Genomic DNA, 21,627 nt, shown 5'->3' on the forward strand with positions numbered 1-21,627 from the left:
GGAACTGGAGGATATTCAGGAGGAGCAGGAACTGGAGGATATTCAGGAGGAGCAGGAATTGGAGGACACGTAGGAACAACAGGAAGTGGAGGATATTCAGGAGGAGCAGGAACTGGAGGATATTCAGGAGGAGCAGGAATTGGAGGACACGTAGGAACAACAGGAAGTGGAGGATACTCAGGAGGTACAGGAACTGGTGGATATTCAGGAGGAGCAGGAATTGGAGGACATTCTGGGTCTGGAGGAATTGGAGGACACATAGGGACAACAGGAACTGGTGGATATTCAGGAGGAGCAGGAATTGGAGGACACGCAGGGACAACAGGAAGTGGAATATATTCTGGAGGAGCGGGAACTGGAGGATATAAAGGAGGAGCAGGGACTGGAGGATATTCAGGAGGAGCAGGAACTGAAGATCATTCTGGGTCTGCGGGCATTGGAAGTCACATAGGAACAACAGCAAGTGGAGGATACTCAGGAGGAGTAGGAACTGGAGGATATTCAGGATCCGCAGGTACTGGTGGACACGGAGGGCAATCGGGATACTCTGGTGCTGGTGGATACACAGGATCAACCATTGGTAGCCATGGATCTTCGTTCGACCAGCAAACGACTGGATACACTGGAACAACTGGATATGCAGGATCGAAGGGCATTGGAATTGGAGGTTCTGGTGGAGTCCACGGAGGCTCGACTGGTACAGGATACACTGGTTATTCTGGATCTACGAATGAACACACTGGATCGGGCTTGGAGTACACTGGAGCAACCGGCACCGGTAAAGTGTCTGGTGGCCCAGGTTATGATGGTAAAGGAACCACTGTGCATTCTGGGACTAGCGGAATTTATGGTGGATCAGCTGGCAATGTTTATACAGGATCAGGTCACTTTGGACAGACGGAATACACTGGGTCAGCTGGTGGTGTTACAACAGCTGGAGGATATGAAGGATCTACTGGTGGATATGCTGGAACAACTGGTACTGTCCATGGTGGATCTGGTGGTGCTGGAGGATATAAAGGACCCATTGGTGGAGGATATGGTGGATCCACCGGTGCAGGTTATGATGGATCAACTGTTACCGTCCATGGTGGAATCGGAGGGTATAAAGGAACCATTGGTGGAGGATCTGGAGGAGTTACTAGCGGAGGGTATGGAGGATCAACCATCCATGGTGGAGCTGGAGGTTACGACGGAAACGTTGGTGGAGGTGCTGGAGAGAAGGTTGATGTTCATGGCGGATCAGGAGGATACGAAGGAACTGGTGGATATATTGGATCAACAAGCACTCACATCGGATCCGGTGGATTCTCCACTGGTGGAATACATACTGGCACCATTCCCGAAGGATACGCAGGATCAACGAGCGGCGCTCATGGCGGTATTGGTTATGGAGGAACGACAGCTGGAGGATACGATGGGGGAGTTAGTGGAGGCCACGCTGGCGGAATCGGAACAGGATTTTCAACGGGAAGTTACGCAACATCAGGAATCAAAGGTGGACAGACCGGTTCGTCCAGCGTTCAATTCACCGTACCAGGAACTCAATACATTCCATCCAATTTTGGAGGTTCTCAGACTGGAACAGACCAAACCATTATTTATGGCTCTCGACATCCGCAGACCGGAGTCTACGATTCTGCGGGTACGATAGGTACGGGAATAGGATACACTGGTGGAGTTCAAGGACATACATGTAAGTATCTACATCGTGATCGATGGAAATGAATTGGTTTAACAAAATATTTGATTTACAGCTGGAACGAACTACGATCAAAAATCCGAGAAGCCCACTGTGAACTGCATCACCAACTGCATCGGCACAGCACAACTGCCAGACCAGTTCCACTCAAGAGGCGGCTACGGAGGACCTGGCGACGTATATCCAGGACAAAAGGGAGTTACAACGACATACTTTGGTAGCACCGGTAGTCAAGGATACGACCATGGTATTGTCGGCACTGGAACAACAGTTTACCAAGGAGGCAGTGGACAACACGGCTATTATGGTCCTGGAGGCACAGGTGGTCCGAACGTAACTTTCATTGGCAGTCAAGGACCGTCTATTGGAACCGCGTACCACGTATTTGGCAAGCCGTCCTTCGGAGTCACAGGATCTCCAGGAACTATTGTAACAGGAAGCAACATCCCAGGATCAGTCATCACAGGAGACTCATCTCCAGGAACCGTGATCACCTACGGAGAGACTCCTGGCACCGTCATTTCAGGATCTGTTGATCATGGTACCATATCGACTGGAGGTGTCCAGCCGGGATACGTCAAGACTAGCTCAGGCACACCTGGCTACGTAGTCAGTGGGGGAGTCAAGACGGTGTACACTGGCTCCGGTAGCCATGGAACTGCGGTATATGGAACCCCTGAACCTGGCGTCGTCGTGACTGGAGGACACGAGCCTGGAACTATCTTGAGAGGACAACCTACCCCTGGAATAGTCCTCACGGGACAAACAGCGCCAGGAATTGTATTGACAGGACAAACCGCACCTGGAGTGTCCCTTCACGGATCAGTCGATCAAGGAACAGTCGTCGGCTCCACTGGAATTCATGTCCTCACTGACTCGGGATATTCTCAAGGCGGCGTCACGGTGACCCCTGCTTATGGAACAAGGATCGGAGTGAGCACCACTCAGGACACCGGTTACAAGATAAACGAGTACCACGACAACGGGGGTCGTGGCACCATCAAGTTCAACAACGGCGACGTAACCACCAAGTACACAGAGAATGACATTCCGGACTACAGACCTGGCGGAAGTGAAATTCCTCCCGACACTCTCATTCCTGGGTACAACGTTGCTGGGTCTGGTCAGCCTGTCTCGACTGGCTTCACCAAGACAGGACCCACCAAAACGGGAATCACGACTGCCTCGTTAGGTGGTCGCGGTAGTTACGTTATCAGCTCCGGACAGACACGTCCCACGCTTAAGCCCGACGCCATAGGCGAGAAAGCGTTCGAGGGTAACGTGGCAGGCTTCACGAAATCATCCACTGAGAGCAGCCTCTTCCTATCGACTCAGCCTCTCGACGCGAACAATGTGGGCTCTAAAACTGGCTACACATATCCTAGACCAAGTAATCCCTTCGAAACGCTTCCTAATAAGCCTGCAGGCACATTGACAGGAGGTGGTGTCGTGACGACACCGACACCATTCTTGAACGTTGAAGTATACAACTCGCCTAAACTGTTCGAATCCACCGTGACACCTAAAATCGGTACCTTTACCAGCTCTACCGAAGGCTACTATCCAGGTAAGGTTCCAAGTGGCTTCACACATGGACCAACACCCACGTCTACGCCGATTATTTACACAACTGGTCCTGACGGCTACAAGTCTACCCTCTTCGAGGCTGCTAAGCTACCTGTGTCGCCCACGGTTCGACCAGTCTTCGACAATGGCTACCAGACTGTCGTATCCTCGACACCAATTCCTATCAGCGTGACCAGGGATCAATACGAAGGAGGCATTCACACTGGATCTATATCTAGCCAGACCCAGTTTGATTACGGTAGAAAAACATCGCAAGAAGGTGGATTAGTGCAACATGGTTATGTATCGAGCACTACGCAACCATCTGTCTTTGGCGAACCGTCTACGTACACCATCAACAAACCGAGACCATTTAGTCCATCTACTACAGTCACTGAGCAGCCAGAGGTATGTCTCATTCTTCGTGCTATAAATTATTAAATTATTAAAATTTAATTATATTCAATTTTTGGTGTTTACTTTTGAACATGATCTTCCAGATTAACTACGTGTCCTCCACATCTTCGGGTTCAGAGTATTTCGACTCGAAGAGCTCGTTCGGACAGAGAGTGACCTCCTCCGGTATTTCAAGACCTCAGGTATGATGCTTAACCCTCGAACGATCGTTATCTAAATAAGTCATCGTTAATTACCAAAATGTTAAGAACAAAGAATAGGTCCTAAAGTATCTAAAAATGTTTGAATCCACAGACTCAGTACCTGCCAAGCCAGCCAGGAATTGGCGTGACCTATACAAAGCCTTACCCCGACATCAGCTACCAACAGTCGACACCGGTCCCGCCGACAGGTTCTCCAACAAAGGTGGAGATTTCCAGAAACGAAGTTGACAAGCTGGTCACGAATTACAGAGGCACTACCAAGTACGTTCCCAACCAGTACGACATCTATACTCCAGGTGTAACTGGCGCGGATGTGTCTAGAACGCAGGCACCGTCAGGACCGGGTTACGGCTCAACTCCGGCTGTATTCGGAAAGACGCAGTCGTCGTTCTCCGGTGGATACTCGAGACCTACTTCGGTTGTTTCGTACGAAACCACTGCCAAGTCCACTGCCGTTGGAAAGGCAAAGGTGATAGTGAAGTGGAGCGATTTGCATCCTCTTCTCCTGGGCAAGCTGGGCGCGGAATGCACCTGCAGGGGCGATCCTTTCGCGAATCTGAGAGGTCCAGGATCTAAGCTGATCGACTCGTCCAAGGGAAAAGTAGATCTGGCTAATTACGACGAGTCGGAGATCTACGTAGATCTTGATCGGGATGGTTCCTACGAAGATGGTGACTACAATGCGAACTATGACACGACTCACCAAGGTCCCGTCAAGCTCTGGCCTTTGGAGACACCAGCTCCCACTGAAACTGCCACAATCCAAGAGCCACCTTCTTCTACCTATCTGCCAAGTGTCAAGTCGTCCTTCAACGTAGGTCTTCGCGGCAGCGTGCCTCCAAGTCCTTCCGTCAGCCACGCGTTCAGCGCTAACTTCAGATCCGGAAAGAGCTTAAGCAGCGCTGGACCCAGTACTAATTCCGTCGGAAAGGGTGCGTCCTTCGATCGATACGGACCTGGAGGTCTCCGAGACTCCGAGGAGGTCCTCGAAGGCGCTACCAACTGCGCCAGACCCGGACTCTTCAGACACCCCAACTTCTGCAACAAGTTCTACGCTTGCCACTGGGACGAATGGAAAAAGAAGTTCACGCTTCACGTGTTCAACTGCCCCGTGCATCTCACGTTCGATAACGGCGCCAGCGCCTGCAATTGGCCCAGCATGGGACCCGCCTGCCAGGACGACAACCTCTTAGTTTAGATGATTCGCTGTCGGCGGATAGCTGATCGATCTCCTTATCGCGGCATTTTTTTACTCTTATCAGCACTCTATTTGAATACTCTGAGTCGGATCGCACCTTGCGGGTGGCGAAGATCTAAGCGTAAACCGTTGCGACATGGGAGAATCATTGTTTGCCCGAACCTATGGTGTTCTCAATTTATACGCGTAAAGGACGAGATATTTTTTTATTCTTTATCGATCGTTTCGAGCTAGAAATTCAAGTGATTTTATAACGCGTAGAAATTTTTTAAAACAACGTAGTGATCATAAAATCTTGGCATACTTGAGCTGCTAACTATTGTGATACAGTTTGCATATTAGAAAGTCGACTGGATATTTCAGATTTTAAGTTGATAGTTAAGAGGAGAAACTATGTCCTCGGCACCTCCGACGACGTACTCGTTTTACAAACGTACTTTCAATTTAATCTATCGATCGGTTTGGCTTTGAAATACAACCGGTAGATCCGGATTATCTAGAACACGATTAACAAATTTTTTTAACAAGATATCAAATCTGAAATTTGGCATAAATGGACAAAAATGAGATGCTCGTGAATATTGGAAAGTCGGCTTCCAGATTACCATTCATTTTTTCGTTAAAAAGATTTCGACTCAACAGTCTACTTTTAAATCATTTATCGATCTTTGGACGTAACATTTGTATTCGTATTACGTAATTAATTGAAATCTGACATTCTGATGCGGTTTACAACTTGTCGTTTTTGGCTGACGTTACGTGAATTCGATGATTTGCCTGGATCCATTCGACTGTTATCGGATTACGATTCCTGACCCGAATCGCTGACTTCATTTCATTACGCCCATTAAATTCCGCAAAATGCCAGCGGAACAAGTGTGCCAGAATCGAATCGACGGTTCGATTACCCGCGTACCGATAATTCACGGCGCAGATAAAATCCTCGTGGCATAGGTTCGCGTTGGCAATGAATCTCGATTACCCAGAGATCGGCCAATTGGATGTTTGCATAAAGGTCGGCATCCTGGCGACGGAACAACGCGAGGCCGTGAGGTAACGTTTAATTATAACGGGGTAACGGTTTACGCTTAATTTCTTCGCATACCTCGTGGACCCGCGGAACGGGTCGAACAAAGTGCTTCCCGGAGGTGACGAGGATCAAGACAAAGAAGAAGAAAGATCCAAGGCGATCGAGGTACGGGAACGCGAAAGCACACTGTGTCCAAGAGGTGAAAGTCAAGCTGTGCTCACCGATCCAAATCGCAGGAACTCGATGGCCTGCGCGATTCGATGTCGCCAGGAAACATTGTAAATAACGTCCCCCTGTTCTTGCAAAATTTGTAAATACCGACGTTTCTTCAAAAGAAAAACTCCTTCGAGAACCGACCAAGGAAAATCGTGGCAGGAGAAAAATCTCGTGGAAAAAACGAAATCGCGAGAAATATTTTCTTAAGCTAATCACGTCGCGAAAATGTTAATTGGTAATGTTAATTGATAATGTTAATTCGGCGACGGTTTATAATATTCCGTGGATCTGCTTTTTCGATCTAAAATTCCCGTGATCGTTGTCTAAGCTATCGGCGATGTTTGTACATATTTCTAGAGCGGAATGTGCATCGGTATCGATAACGCAGTTTGCATAACCAATATTATATCCCCTGAATTCGTCCACTTTCTTTTCCGGGTTTCTCGGATATCCAGCCGCGCGCGGGCGGCTCGTTTTAAACGTTCTTCGCTCGAGCTTGCCTCTCAGTCCGTGTTCATCTTTGTTCCTATCAATCCTCCAACTGTCCCGCTTCTTCCCCCCCGACGCAATGATTATTTATTTACGCCGCTTGTTACTAGTACCGTGTAAGACGTACACCGTTCCACGGCGACGATTATTAGAGTCGTTTTCTTTATCGACGAACACCCCTTCTTCTTCTACGCCCGCGAACACGTAAGTTTCTCTTGCACACAAAACTTAGGGTAGGAGCTTCGATAATCGTGCCATTTTATCGCGGTTACTTAATGTAATGTTACGAGTTTAGAATAAAAATGAAACTGTACAAAAAAATGATGCGTGACGAGGTGTTTTGTTTCTCTTTTCGTTGTTTCGCGCGGTGACGAGGTTTTTGTCGCCGGGGTTGGACGAAACGGTCGCCGGGTCCGGCCGATTTATCATAGCGCCGCAGGCTAAACTTTCGTTTGTTCCATATAGCCGAGGCGTGGTGACTTTCCATTTAATGATGAAGACGTTCACTTAATCCCCGTTGCTGCTTCACTTCGGAGAAATTGCTAATGAGAGCGGGCTGACAAATCGGTCGTGAAAACGGTGAATTGAATGTTGTTTCATAGTAGGTGCACTTCGTCGAGCCATTCATCTTCTGCATCAGTTCACGTATCGTTTTATTGGAGGTGGGGCGCTCGAAACTTTGTGCCATTTCTGCTATTCGAAGGCCTGGTTAATAATAATTTGTATAATCGAATGACAAGAAAATGTTACGATGACAAGTCACTCCTTATGGAACTAATAATTACCCAATCGAGGTTAGACATATTTTAGTCGACACAATTTTACGACAAAATTAAATCAGAAACGCATTTAATTTTCATCTAATTATATTCGATAAATAATTTGATTTTCCTAGAAAGATTTATTAAGATTTTAGTTCTTGACAAAGCAGATGCTTCTTAGAAAAAAAGGAAAAAGAATAAGTAGTCCAAGTTTCTAACAAAGTGCCAGATTCGAGTTTCACGGATCATCAGGTTTCGATCCATCTCCACGTTCTATCTAGTGAATGTAGATCATTATACAGCATTATTCGACAAACTAGTAGATTTTTAAAAATATTGGAAAGCACAGATTTTATTAGATCATATATTCACACTATACAATAACTGATATTCTACCGTATAGTTTGAAACTTGTAAAATTCTCCAATTTATGTGATCTCTTGAAAATGCTTTTAATTACCGTCTGCGTAAAGTTACGTCGTTTTTAAATGGCAGCGATCTTTTGAACCATTTGGTAACACCGACGGATGACGAAATGCGTTAAACAGTTTCGCACTGCATAAGTCGAAAGTTGATTCAAGTGTGCTGCTGTAACTGACTTTTAGAGTGCATTCACGCAAATCGCGACTAATTGGCCTTGCGCGTGTTGGATTCAATTTATAAAGGCGGCATATCAATTATCGCTGCTCGCTTTTTCTAATCGAACATCGAAACGACTGAGAACTAGTGATAATAAATCGTAGAAAGTGCTACGCCAAAGAGCAGAAACGTCATGGGAAATAATTTCTAGAGGCGGCTATCGTTGCGGCGGTAGCTACGAACGCACTTAACCGCATTATTTTCACCATTCGCTGATACTGTATACGATCTCGACGTGCAAAGAAACTTGCATGTCGATTTTTACGAAAGAAATGTCGATGGTTCTATATAAAATATTTGGAGCAAAAATTAACGTACCGTAACTGCTCGTTCTCTCTTATCGGTTCGCGTACAAGTATTGAAATACCTAACGTTAACCTACGAACAAGTATTTTCTCCATTGGCAAGTCGTAGAATTTTTATAGTTGTTGCACTCATTGTGGTACTGAATCCCGTGGAAGTATTATTCGCTCCATTACAGCAGAGGGAAATGGAGGAAGGAAGAGGACCAAAATGGAGGTCACTGGAAGTAAACTCTGTCTCCGGTGACCCACTGGTACATTTTCATAAGGAAACGATACAGCACCAGCCTGAATAACATATAGCACAAATACTTTTTATTTCGAATAACATTTTTCGAATACTTTTTATATTGACCTTCATTAACGATAACATTTTTTGGTCCAGTTTAGAAAATAGTTAATAGCTATCTGAGTTATTTATTGACTATTTTAATCAATAATATTGAAACAGAAGCTTCACTGCATTTGATCATTTACTTGTATATTTTATATTCGTACTTTCAAAAATGATTAAAGAACTCTGACTAGCAATTTAGCAATTTTTACACTTTACCTCAAAATGTTATGTTCGTAGAATGATAAATATTCAAACACAAAATACAAAGCGTTTAAATGTTTTACGATATTTAAAAATAGAAAGTGAACGAATTTTCAGCTCGAGGAACGTCTATTATTAAAATGCAAGGGATAAGTGTAAAAATTGTAGAATTATTATACTTACTATATCATCATGTTATTAACACGCATTAGAGTTCACGTAGACGCGTTATTACAAAGTGAAAAGAAAAAGAAATTTCAAAGAGAGGAAGAAGGAAGAGACGATGCGCATTTGATTTATAGAATTTCCCTGTAATGGTCGGTTCTTACGCGAACTACTGACCGCATGATGCCGGCAATTATGACTTTATACTTTCATGTGTCGTTTCGGGTTCTTTCCAGTGTAATTCATGGATTGCGTAAAACTTGTACATTCCCCCAGGGAAAGAGCAGTTGTTTGACGAGATAGAGCGAGGCATAATCCCGGCTGAAAGGAAACGAAATATTTCTACGCGATAGCATTATATCAGAGAAGCGTGTATTCAATTAACTTGAGAATTGATTACCCGGGAACGCAGCTATAATTTTCCATTATTAATTCTCGCACGACGAGAAAATAAATATTTCTCCTAATTAAATTAGCACGATTAGTTCTTTGACCCCAGTTTTACGAGGGTTATTAAATTTAACTTATTTAAAATGGAAATTAATAATTTAAGGATCGTTATAAAATTTAAAATAATTAATATATTTTATTATAAGAAGATTCATTGATAATATTGAATATAATTAGTCGTCTAATATATACACGTCTCCGTGATACATTTTCGATAAGATTAATGAAACCTGTTGGCTTCTTCTGAAGTATGTATAATTGTACCGCTCGTTGCAGAAATTAATTATAAACGTACCGTTTGAAAGCGAGCCCCTTCAAAAATCGAAAGTTCCGCAGAAAACGTGTGTAACTAGTGAACGTAATATGGACCCGAGGTGCAAGCTACTAGATAGAATCGAAACAACGCGAGCCGAAAGCCAAAGTGAAAGTGTTATTATTAAACCGATCAATATTTTCCACTGGGTTTCTGTGTTTCGATGAATCACCCGCTCGCGTTAGTTTTGCATGTAACCAAAGCCCGACAATTAAAATACCAAATACCGTGGCGTTTGCATCAACGGGCAACGAAAAAAAAAAACATCGGTATAGTGCAACGTCCACGGGCGGCATACATAAAATTGCATAATATTACAATCGAGGGAGAAAACAAACGCGGCGAGTACTTTGAATTTGGAATGAATCGCGTAATTGGTCCCCCGGAGGAGGGCATGAATAAATGGAGCAGGTGCTCATTAATTTTTGCAGTATTCCCCTCGATGATTGGACATGCTCGTTGAGGCGGCGCCGCTAATTAATCCGCGACGTCCTGGTTACCGTCGCGACCAGGCCAGGGACCATTGTGCGCCGCCAGTGAAAATTCATTTCCATTCACGGCGCGTTCGGAGGATGCGTTTTCTAAATAATCATAAGGTGTCCGTAAGGCTCCCGATGCCAAGCGTAAAGCGTACGATATCATTAGCCCGGGGGCGTATTAAAATGTCACCGTTTCGCGACGGTGACAGAGTCACCGCAACGACGCCGGAACATTTTCGCACGCGTTACGCGTGCAACAATGATGTTTACACGCGATTGCTTCCGCGCCTATTAACATTGTTAAGCGATAATCCAAGGGGACGCGTGACGCAACTCCGCTTCGCCATTCGATCGTTTCGATTGAATATTAATCGCGGATGAGCCGCAATAGATGCTTACCGTTTGACACGCCACCTTATTATCGATCGATGACAATGTATCTTGTTATTGCCAATGGAAATCGCTCGAACGGTTTTTGTCAGATGCAAAACTTGCAGGACATTTTGAACTCTGACTCCGTTTTCGAACCTTGATTCGATTTAAAAGGTTGCTACATCTGTATACAATGGAAGGTTGACGGACGCAAGAAAAATTGTGCTCGATGCAGTCCCCGTTGAATCATTAATGCCTGGAATTATCATTCTTCTCGTCGATGCTTTCGTTCTAGACGTTTGAGACACTATCAATAATATTGAATCATTTGGTGGAATTAAATTGAATTGAGGATAATTATTGTAGCACCTTGGATAAAAGCAATTGAAAATTATGAAAAATGCTTGAAGACCGTGAAAGTGACGTTCGAATAAAATTATTTACGTAGCACATTAGATAAAATCGATTTGAGTTAATAACTCATGTTCAACAGCAATTTTAAATCGTAAAACGGCCACATAAAAAGATAATCATGAATTACGTCAGATAAAATCAATTTCAGGATAAGTGCTTGGAGAGTTTAAAAGTGACGTTTTCATAAAATCGTAATAAAAGTATAATTGATGTCTAATAAAAAGACTAATGGCACTTTTAAGTGACGTTTTAGTCAAATGAAAATATGACAAATTAATTTTACAGCGCTTTGACTAATGTCAATTCAAATGAAAGAAAATCGTCCAATGACTTTTTAAAGTGACATTTTTGTAAAATCAGGATATAAAGGGATAACCATAAAATATCTCAGATAAAATGACTGCTCCAATATAATGTACTGCTCAAATAAAACCAGAACATAAGAAAATAATTATGCTGCATTTCAAAGTGCCATTTTAGCAGGTCTAATTACATAAAAAATTTACTAAAATTCTTCACAACTCTTACAATACCGGAACAAAGAAATACAGACAGAAATTTCTAATTAATGGAAGCAGCTTTACGGCTTCAACAACTACGAAATAAAAACTGTGAAACCGATCGTTAGAACGACGGTGGCGAGTTTAGTGTTAATAAAATCGAGGCAAAGGACAAGCAAGAACTACTCCGAACAAAATCAATCGACGACGCGAATGGTCGCGGATTTCGAAAGCGACATTTAAACGTCGCCAGAACACGAACAGACAAAGTTCGCAATTAAAAATATTATAAACAAGTTTATGATCGTGTCTAAAGAGGTAACACGTATCGTATAGATAATTCTATCCGTCGGAACAAGTATCGGGAACGAAACTACCGTGCGGTAAGATAAATTATGTCAACGACTGGCGGGCGCGTACGCGACGGTATCGCGCGTCGCCCGAGTACCATTTTAATCATTTCAAATTTCTCCTGGCGCTGTTGGTTTTCATTAGCGCCGTAGGTGTACGGTGTCGTATCGGAAACTACGGGTTTCTACATCCCCGCCTCCATTTAACACCGGGTATCAGAAGCCGGCGAGAGCCTATAACGGCCACGGTAATCCCGGCTGTCGCTATCTGCTCCGACTGTCCTTAACTATAGTTCCTGCGCGGAGTGGGGGATCGTCGAGCAGAGAGCACAGCACTTGACACGAGGAAAGGAAAGGAACGCGAATACGAGGGAGGTGGCGAGTCCAAGACCAAGCGGCGTTCGGCCGCCCAAGGTAATATAAAGCCGTACGTCGACTTCACCTGGTTTAACTTACCTGGGACATCGAGCAGCTCCGCTGTCCAGCACGGCCAGGAAGTCCGCCAGTGCCACACCACTTTCTACCATCATGTGAGTTGATTTAAACGCTCTACATTCTTTCGTTCTCTATTCTTACCACCCGAGCCCGCCTAGATTGTCCTGTCAACTGTTTTGTGCAATCGGAGAACCCACCTACGTGAACAATCATGCGAAGGTTCTACTTTCTAGAACGTGCTACTAGTTCCATTTCATGTTTTCAAGCAACTGACAATTTAATTATTTTTAGCATTTAGTAAGAAAGAATAGCAAATTTTGTTTCCCTTCACTTTGTCGCAATAATTTTAGCTTTCTCAGGGTCAGTAATTTAAATTTTTAGTCACAGCCAAGATGGATTACTGCAAGTAATATTTTTAACAAGGCGTTCGTTTGCTTCAGAAATTTTTAGTTTATTTTATAACCGTATTCTAGAAGTTATTTACTCAAGGAATATTTTTGCTCTATTTTGTGACCATTCTCCGGAATTTATTTATAGAATATTTTTAATCAATTTTGTAATTATGCCCCATAATAATTTGCTTAATTCCGTTATGAAGCAAACATAATTTGTGATAACAAACTAACTGCGCCGTAACTATGATTAATTCCACTTGATCAAGATCGACGCCTCTTAATTATAGCGATGAGTTTCAGAGAATTTTGATGTATTCACAGGTTTCATTTCGTTTATTTACGATCGAATCTAAACAACCGATTGTAAAATTTACGTTATTTTAATTAATTCTAAGAGACCCGGGTTCGGACAGTTTTCAACAATTTGCAATTTCTTTTGACGCAATTACGTATCGTCGAGCAGTCTGTTTCGTAATCTCGCGTTGCAAGTGACGGCGCGCTGCGTGACGTTTTTCGTTTACTCATTAGCATTGTAATACTATTCCGCAGCGTTTACGATGAGTATGTTAATCACCTTTGTACTATTGCCACCTCTATGCTCGGGGCTCTGCCACGGTCCCACCTTATAAATATTACATTATCGCGAATAAATGCAGCAGCAAGATTGAACTTTCCCATACGTGCCGTTCGTTTCTCGAACATTGTTAACAGTCTTCCCTCGATTTATATTTAGCTTTCGCAATTCAAATGCTTTTCTTTAGCCTCCGACTGGCTGTTAATGCGCTCGGGTTAACGATTGCAAATAATCGTGTAACAATTGCAAATCCATCACCAAGGGACGCGCCCCTTGGGCGAACTTAGTGAACCGTGTAACACAGCAGTCGACATAATTTCGATTACGTCTCGCGTTCTGGCGTTGAACGCGGCAACGCAATACGGTGATAACCATCTCGTTAATATTCGCTGTGAACACGGAAAAGGAGAACAATCCCTGTAACTCGATATCCTATTTTTCCTCGACGATGTACAATGCGTCGAACAGGTTTCCTGGCGACTTATGAAACGGAATAACTTTGTTACAATTGCAATTACTGCGACGATAAAAAAGTTAAAAGATGATGACTTTTTAACCTGTTAAACAACTATGGTGAGAGTTTTTACTCATTAGTTATTAGTTTTTACTCATTACGACGAGTATTTCTTAATTTGTTTATCATCTCAGCTAATAGCAATTTTAGAACGTTATTTGTAAAATTAATCACTTTAACGTCTTAATAAAATTTAGATCGCTTGGCCTAGATAAGCCTAGATCACTCTCAAGATCTCAATCCTTTTCTATTAGTTATATTTATTATTAGCTATATTTATTATTAGCTATATTTATTATTAGCTATGTTTATTATTATCTATATCTATTATTAGCTATATTTATTATTAGCTAAATCTATTATTAGCTACATAGCTACATCCTTTCAAAAGGAGTATGAAAACTCTTTCGACCATATATACCCACCAAAAATCGGAGGAATAAAACGACTTAAAGGATTCAGTTTTTGCGAACGATAGTCACGTTGCTTGATCTCGTTAAATGATATTCAGCGATAAGTGGATCACGCTGAATATCGCGTTAGGATGCAGATGTTGCATAAGACGGATACCATTACGCCCGAACGCGATCTTGAGGTTATTATGCAAATCGCCGCGGCAAGATTCGCTTATCAACATTGATAGATTCGCTCGCCGTGGTGTTCCGAGTCTCGCGTTTGCTCATCGTTAAGGCTCTACGGTAAATGCAAACAGGTTTTTGCAGTTCGACTCGGCAAACAAGTAATCGAAGCGCAGGTTTTGTAGCTAAATTATAGTTCAATCATTTTTTTCGAACGCTAATGGCGTTCCACGATGCTCGTGTCAACCAGGAAAGCAAAAATATTTTACCATGACATTATCATAATGTTATATACTCTGTTGCATATATTGTTGCATACTTTCTTACATGCATTTTTGCAGAGATTTTTGCATACATTCTTACATATATTTTTGCATACATTCTTGTATACATTTTTGCATACATTCTTACATACATTCTTGCATACTTTATTATCTGAATTATTATGTAAATTATTATGTGAGTTATTATCTAAATTACCACCTAAATCATTACCTAAGTTATTACATAAATTATCGCATACATTATCATACTACTGTCAGCAGGAAGAAATTATTCGTGGATGTTGCAGTAACAGCATAATGTACGATAGAAGTAATTGAAGATAATGTACGGAATGTACAGTATTCGGGAGGGTAAGAAAATCATGGCTGGATTGATTGCCGTCGATTTACTATTGACCACTTGAAAATATTCAGATAATTTATCGTATATTCCTGATCACGTTTAATTTCATGTCTCATTACCCCAGCTTATAAATCGTGACTATTCTCGCTTAAATAGCCAAACGATCCATCAGGTGCTTATTTTATTCGAATTATTCATTCGCACGCCTAATTGCAAGACGGGTCCATATATATCCTCATTTCCGCCAGAGGCGAGATTGTTTTTGCGCAACCGGTCGGCTGAGATTGTTTCTCAGAACTGCGATAAAAATTACCAGCGTAACATTGATCTTCCGGGTTGATTTCGATTTCTTCAACAATGGTCTCGCGTTTTTCGCGCGGCGAACAAAATTTATGGGAAGAAAAATTAACTGCTGGTTGCAGAAATTAGGTAGCATTAGGCGAGGTGTAATTTTCTGCAGACGTTAAAGTAACGCTGGGATTAATTTTGCAATATATTTCTTGTAATAGAAGTGTACATAACAATATTCGTAATTTAAGAAATGTGAATAAAGCCATTCACTATTATAAATATGTAAATAAGTATATACACAATTATAAAAATGTGAATGAGTCTATTCAAAATTATAAAGATATGTATAAGTCTATAGACAATTTTTTAAATAGGAATAGTTAGTTCTAAGTATAATCCAAGTAAAAGTATAAATATTTCTATTGACAATTCTAGAAATAGAAATAGTTCTATTAGCAATGTTAAGTGTGAGAAATATTAATTTTTCATAAAAGAAATATTTGTAAATCATATATTTGTTCCTTAAGTTAAAGACAAATATTTTTTACACGTTCAAGTTTAAATACATACACTTCTATAACCGTGAATAAATTATTAATACAAAAATTAAACTACTTAAAATACTTCCAACATTTATCTTTGCAATAATCAAAGCACTAATGCATAAAACAATACTTTCCATTTAATTAAATTCGAATAATTTCTTGAGAAATGCAATCACATCCGCGAAGTACACTCTGCAAAATAGAAATAACAGAAGTGCACTTAACAAATCCAATTAAACTTTAGACAATGAATGGTTAACAGGAATCTGTTGTTCGCCGCGCGAGCATTGACATTATCGAACTGTATTTCACGATTACGAATTATTGCGGTTACTACCGTTGTTCTTAAGGTGGGCGACAGAAACGTGTCACACGTGAGATCCTCGCCTTGAAGCCCGTGAAAGTGAAAGGACTTCGGATCTTATCTTGCACAACGAAATGCGATTCAGGGGTTAAAAGTACATTACACCGGTTATTCTTAACGTCCTGGTTATTTCTGAACTTTATACCAGCCGACTGGCACGCTTATTAATCAGAGGCCTGTTGTCCCTTGATTATCATAGATCTCATTTCCCGATATGCTTACTCGGAATGCTGTTATTGATACCTTTGCCATTGACTATTGATATCTTTGCGAACTATTAAAAAATACTACGTCGAAAGAAACGACTTTTATAGTATGTTCATTGAACTTGAGGAATTGAGGGCACCGTTTTAATAATAGAAATAAGAGTGACACAGTTTAAATTATCAATTATAACTATAAACTATACTTTTTTATTAATTTGTAAGTATAGTTAAAAAATACAAATTAAACAGAATTTCTACGAAATACTAATTTTTGCAAAACGAAAGGCACTTTTGGAGTATTAAATAAAAATTATCTAGTTTTCTCTATCAATTTCAGTCAAATTAAATACAATTTTATTAATTAATAACTATAGTTAGAGAATAAAAATTCTAAAGAAATGCAACACGAAAAAAAGGAATTTTTACAATATACCAATTAAATTTATACAACAATAGGCTCTGTGTTAGTATTTAAATTAATTATAACTTTAATACTATCTACTTAAACTTTAAAATGCATAATTCGATTAATACGAAGATAAGTAGAGAAAGCAGCGCGCAATCATTGAATAATGCAAAGCAAACATTTTCCAACAAGATTGAATAACAGGATGAGAAGTACTTCGCTTTGTCGAGCGAGGCGAGCGTTTTCCAGAGAACTTGTTCCAGCGGGCAAACAAAAGTCGACGAAACAGGAGGAAAAAAATGAGAAGCAACGAAACGATAAGGCACTTTCTCCACGCCCGCGAAGTAGAAAGTTCAGCTCGAATAGCGTGGCTGATCACGTTTGACAGACTTAAACGCCTTGCTTTTTCTGCTTTCGTCGCGGCAACTATACGATTAACAGAGCGAGACGAGCGGCGGTCAAACTTTTATTCGCTCGCCGTCGATCGGCATAATGCCGCGCTTAAATAACGGCCTACTGAATAATGGATGCTCAAACGAACACGCGTATCGGTGACCGCCCTCTTCGTTCGCGTTCTAAGTGCAACTTTCACTGCACACGGATTCATGGACATTTTCGCGTTTATTATACCTCGCCCTACACTTGGATTCTTAATTAGCGAGACCTTGGTCGCGTGCACGGATTCTCATTAAAAATATTAGACATTTTTTAATAATTTCGTGTACAAAAAAAAATACAAAATTAATGACAACACAAATTGCTTATATTTAATAAATTATCTCCACGGAAATTTGATAGGTTTCATAAATTAATTCTCGAAAAAGGAAATTTGTAAATTGAATATTTCTACAGAAATGAGAGACATTAATTTTTGCTCAACAATTGTACGATTATTATAGAATATAATTGACTGATACTAAAAATGCCACTCTGATAAATTCTTTCAATAAATAACTGACAAATAAATATTCGAAATGTCTGCTACAAATTATAAAATGAATTTATAAACACTGAATGGCAGGCACTGGAACCAAAATAAAAATTACGGTAAATATCGAAATAAAAGACTCGTTGAAGTTAATATAATTGTTTAAGGTATTGAACATTATACATTGAGATAAAATGGTGGCAAAGATGGCGAGTCCCGGGATGATTTCGAATTTTTACGCTCAGGATCCGACACCTTTATCGAGCACGAGAGATCTCACCGAGAAACGGGAACAAGTGTCTCCGAAAATGAAAGCATTTCGGCCGAAAGAAAGATCGAGCAAACGTAGTGGCGAGAAAGAGAGGAAAAAAAAGAAGGTGTAGAAGGAGAACCAGACGGAGAAGTAGCCCCGAGCAGTGAAAGTCCGCTAACCGGGCTGAACTTTGCCGGGAATGGTCAGAGTGGTGATTTAACGCGATCCGAACAGAAAAATGAGCGAGATGAAATTATAAAAATCCCGGAACGCCCACTCTCGGGCTGTGTTGCGCAAGAACGAGTCTCCGATTTATTTTTCTGCTTGATCTGTGTCAGTGTGTTCACCGGATTGGTCACTTTCAGTGCGACGCGAAAAGGCGTCCGTTCTCCGTTTATAATTAAATAAAATTGATTTGACGCAATCAATCAATTTCGTTCAAATCACAATTACAACGGGCCTTTAAATTTCCACTAATATTTATAAAATATCAATGGTACCAAGATCAATATTTTTATAGAATTAATAATTACCCCGAACCCTGGAACTTCAATTTAAAAAATAATATTAAAAAGTAGAGCGTGTAGAAATAAATTCTTTTTCAGAATTCCCATAAAAATTAAAATTACAATAAACCTTAGAAATCTGTATGTATATATATAATTGAAATTCTAGTAATTATTACTTTCATGAAACTTTTTAACTTGGCCCAATTGTCACTTCATATATATTTACAAAGTGGCAATTGCGCCGAGTTAAAAAATAATTGCTAGAAATAATGATGGAATTAATAATTACACCGGGAAGTAATATTTCCGCGGATACAATAATTATACTAAACGTATGCTTACCGTCATCGACTGAACGTGGTCTCTATTAATACATAATCGCTGACGTCGATCAGTAGAAGCAATAAACAAAATGTAAAGCGACAGGAGATTAGCTGGCTTGATTCATAAGCCATATCAGTTCAGCGATAATTATTTCAACGACGTAGAAGTAGTTAACTTATAACATTTTGTAGAATTTTCGTTCAGTTCTGTGTGATTCCGTGGCTAGGATAGAACTATGAATAAGTAATTACAAGTATATTGCAGTTTAGTTATAATAATAACGATTTGTAAATCTATGAATGCAAATATAGTTCAGCTTTGTTATAATAATGAGAATATAGCTTCTTTTTGTCGAAAATATTAAAAAATCCTTTGACTGGAATGGAACTATAAATAGCTCACTATATAAATAATTAATTTAGTGAATAAGTAACTATACAGTGAATATGAGTAATCCATGTATCAAATAAATAATCGTGTAGTGAATATATCGTAATTAGTGATAATATCGAGGATGTGTTTCTTTTCTGACAAAAGAATTTTGATTTCAGGGTGGTGTGGTCGGTGCTGTTATTAATGGTGGCCATTTTGGCAGAGGCAGCCGTACCAGATCCTCCATCTCCCGGTATCACCACCGTCGGTTCCCTAAAATTGGCAACAGCAGCTGACTGTGCTGGCGTTGTCGCTTTTTCGACCACCGAAGCTTCTGTCGATGTGAGTTCTCGTTTTTGCAAAATAAATCGCGCCTTCGATAGAAAATAAAAGGACACTCCAACAACTATTTTCCTTATCAAGATAATACCGATTTAAAATCCTAAAATAAATTCTACTGTCAAATAAATATAATATTGACAGATATTTAAAAATACTAAATTATTCTACTCGGTTTCATATAATGACAATTTTTGGAATAATATAATCGATTTACAAATTAAGATTCTAAAAAGAGCGTCGTGGATAATGTATTTAAAATCGGAATTAACACCTTGCTCTACGACTTATTTTACAGCTGCCTAGATTAGCATTTGTTTGTTGCTAATAAAATCCTACGCCAGACAGAAAATTCATATTTATTATATGGCAATTTTCGTATCAATGTTTAAGTATTAATAATAGATAGCTGAAATTTAATTTCAATTTAAGAAATGTGAACAATGTATATATTTAGTAGATTATGTTTAAAATCTTCATAACGAGTCTGTCACGATGTTATAGGGCAAGGGGTTAAATAGTCTTTTACTAAATGTGCATAAATAAGTAGATTTGCGAACAAAGTAATTTCGATGTTTGATCGACAGTTAGAATTGAATGTGGAGTGATTAGATCGTGATCAACATTGTTTCTTCATTCATCAGCTTGCTAAAATGGTGCTCTCCAAGACGCTGGTCGACAAAGGCGTGGGATACGTCGCCCAAACTGGAATTTTCACGACACATTGCCCGGGCCTGTACCAATTCAGTTTCGCGGGTTACGGTAGCACCGATCTGCAACTGACATTGAAAGAAAAATTGAACAAATCCGACAGCTGGCGTCCGGTGGTCAGCGTCGGTCCAGGCGGCGGCGCCAATTTGATCTTACTGGACCTCGAAGCTGGTGATCAGCTGGCGGTTTTCGTTGATTCCGGAAAAGTCACGGACGGTGCCACGTTCTCCGGATACCGAATCGCCAAGAAATAATCGACCCAATCATTGGACCATGCGAAAAACGATTTCCCAAGATCGGACCTAACGCTGAAAAACGATTTGCCACTGGAAAATGCAAAATTTCAAGATTAAACTCGGAACCTTATCATGGTTCCGCGAACAATCCACTCCGGGATGCAACGAAAAAACGAAGCAAACGTAAAATTACACTAATGGAACGCCTTCACCATAGTAATTGGAATTTCAATGTGATGGATCATTGTCCACGCGACAAGTTTTCTGTTACTTTGTTTAAAACGTTCGAAGGCTGATCACTGATGATGATCTTGGTATATTTATGATGGTTACCTGATATCGACCTGATGCTGAAGAGTGCAAAACGGAACGAACTCGGAGTTCAATCGACATTATATTTTTGCTGGAGCTGCGAATCCACTATATTTTTCTACGTCTACTTGCCAAGCAGAATCGCTCGAAATGATTGTCATGGAAATTGTACGAATCTTCGAATTGGAAAACGAGCGATCAGAGCGGTTTTTTTATCCTTCTCCACGAACCTAACGCTCTGTGATAGCCCTTTCCCTTCGGTTTCTTTATTTCGCTGTCTCGCAATCTCAATGATCCACTTGTTAGCTTGAAGAAAACCGCGACGGAACGATTGTGTCGTTGTCAATGAAATTGCGAGACCAGCCGATTCTGTTCTATACTTTAAATCGACCTAATTTCTATTCTTTTCTTTCTCGCTCTCTCTCTCTCTCTCTCTATTCTCTCTCCTCCTGTTCTTCTCTCTTTTCTTTAACCTTTCTCCTCCTGTTGTACATATATCTTTTGATTCGAAACGTGTGTACAAATTCGGAACTCTTTGTGTACTATACTTTTGTGTCCGAACCTCCTCTTTTCTCTGTATAAATTTTCTTTAACTGCTGCAGAA

The 21,627-nt window shown here is 40.7% G+C and overlaps 2 protein-coding genes across 3 annotated transcripts in view; both read left to right on the top strand.

Moving 5' to 3' along the window:
- Positions 1-7,129, top strand: part of LOC144468460 (uncharacterized) — a 26,776-nt gene extending 19,647 nt beyond the window's left edge. The window contains exons 12-15 of the mRNA XM_078177926.1: positions 1-1,696; positions 1,758-3,676; positions 3,769-3,867; positions 3,980-7,129. Coding sequence (XP_078034052.1) covers positions 1-1,696; positions 1,758-3,676; positions 3,769-3,867; positions 3,980-5,086 — 4,821 coding nt within the window. The 3' untranslated portion in view covers positions 5,087-7,129. The remainder of the gene's footprint in view (positions 1,697-1,757; positions 3,677-3,768; positions 3,868-3,979) is intronic.
- Positions 7,130-12,474: 5,345 nt separating this feature from the next.
- C1q-vp (C1q-like venom protein) lies at positions 12,475-21,627 on the top strand. 2 transcript variants are annotated; one of them, XM_078177804.1, is made up of 3 exons: positions 12,475-12,634; positions 19,605-19,767; positions 20,409-21,627. In XM_078177804.1, coding segments are annotated over exons 1-3 (486 nt in total). In that variant the 5' UTR covers positions 12,475-12,632; the 3' UTR covers positions 20,730-21,627. The 2 variants fall into 2 exon arrangements, with proteins under 2 accessions (XP_078033930.1, XP_078033929.1); XM_078177803.1 differs by lacking the exon at positions 12,475-12,634 and adding an exon at positions 19,207-19,296.

Source organism: Augochlora pura, chromosome 4 (assembly GCF_028453695.1).
Source record: "Augochlora pura isolate Apur16 chromosome 4, APUR_v2.2.1, whole genome shotgun sequence".
NCBI lineage: Eukaryota > Metazoa > Arthropoda > Insecta > Hymenoptera > Halictidae > Augochlora > Augochlora pura.

Bases quoted from the DNA above. Each gene is read 5' to 3' on its own strand.
- C1q-vp (XM_078177803.1), top strand. The intron at 19,768-20,408 runs GTGAGTTCTCGT...TTCATTCATCAG, and splicing joins CCACCGAAGCTTCTGTCGAT to CTTGCTAAAATGGTGCTCTC.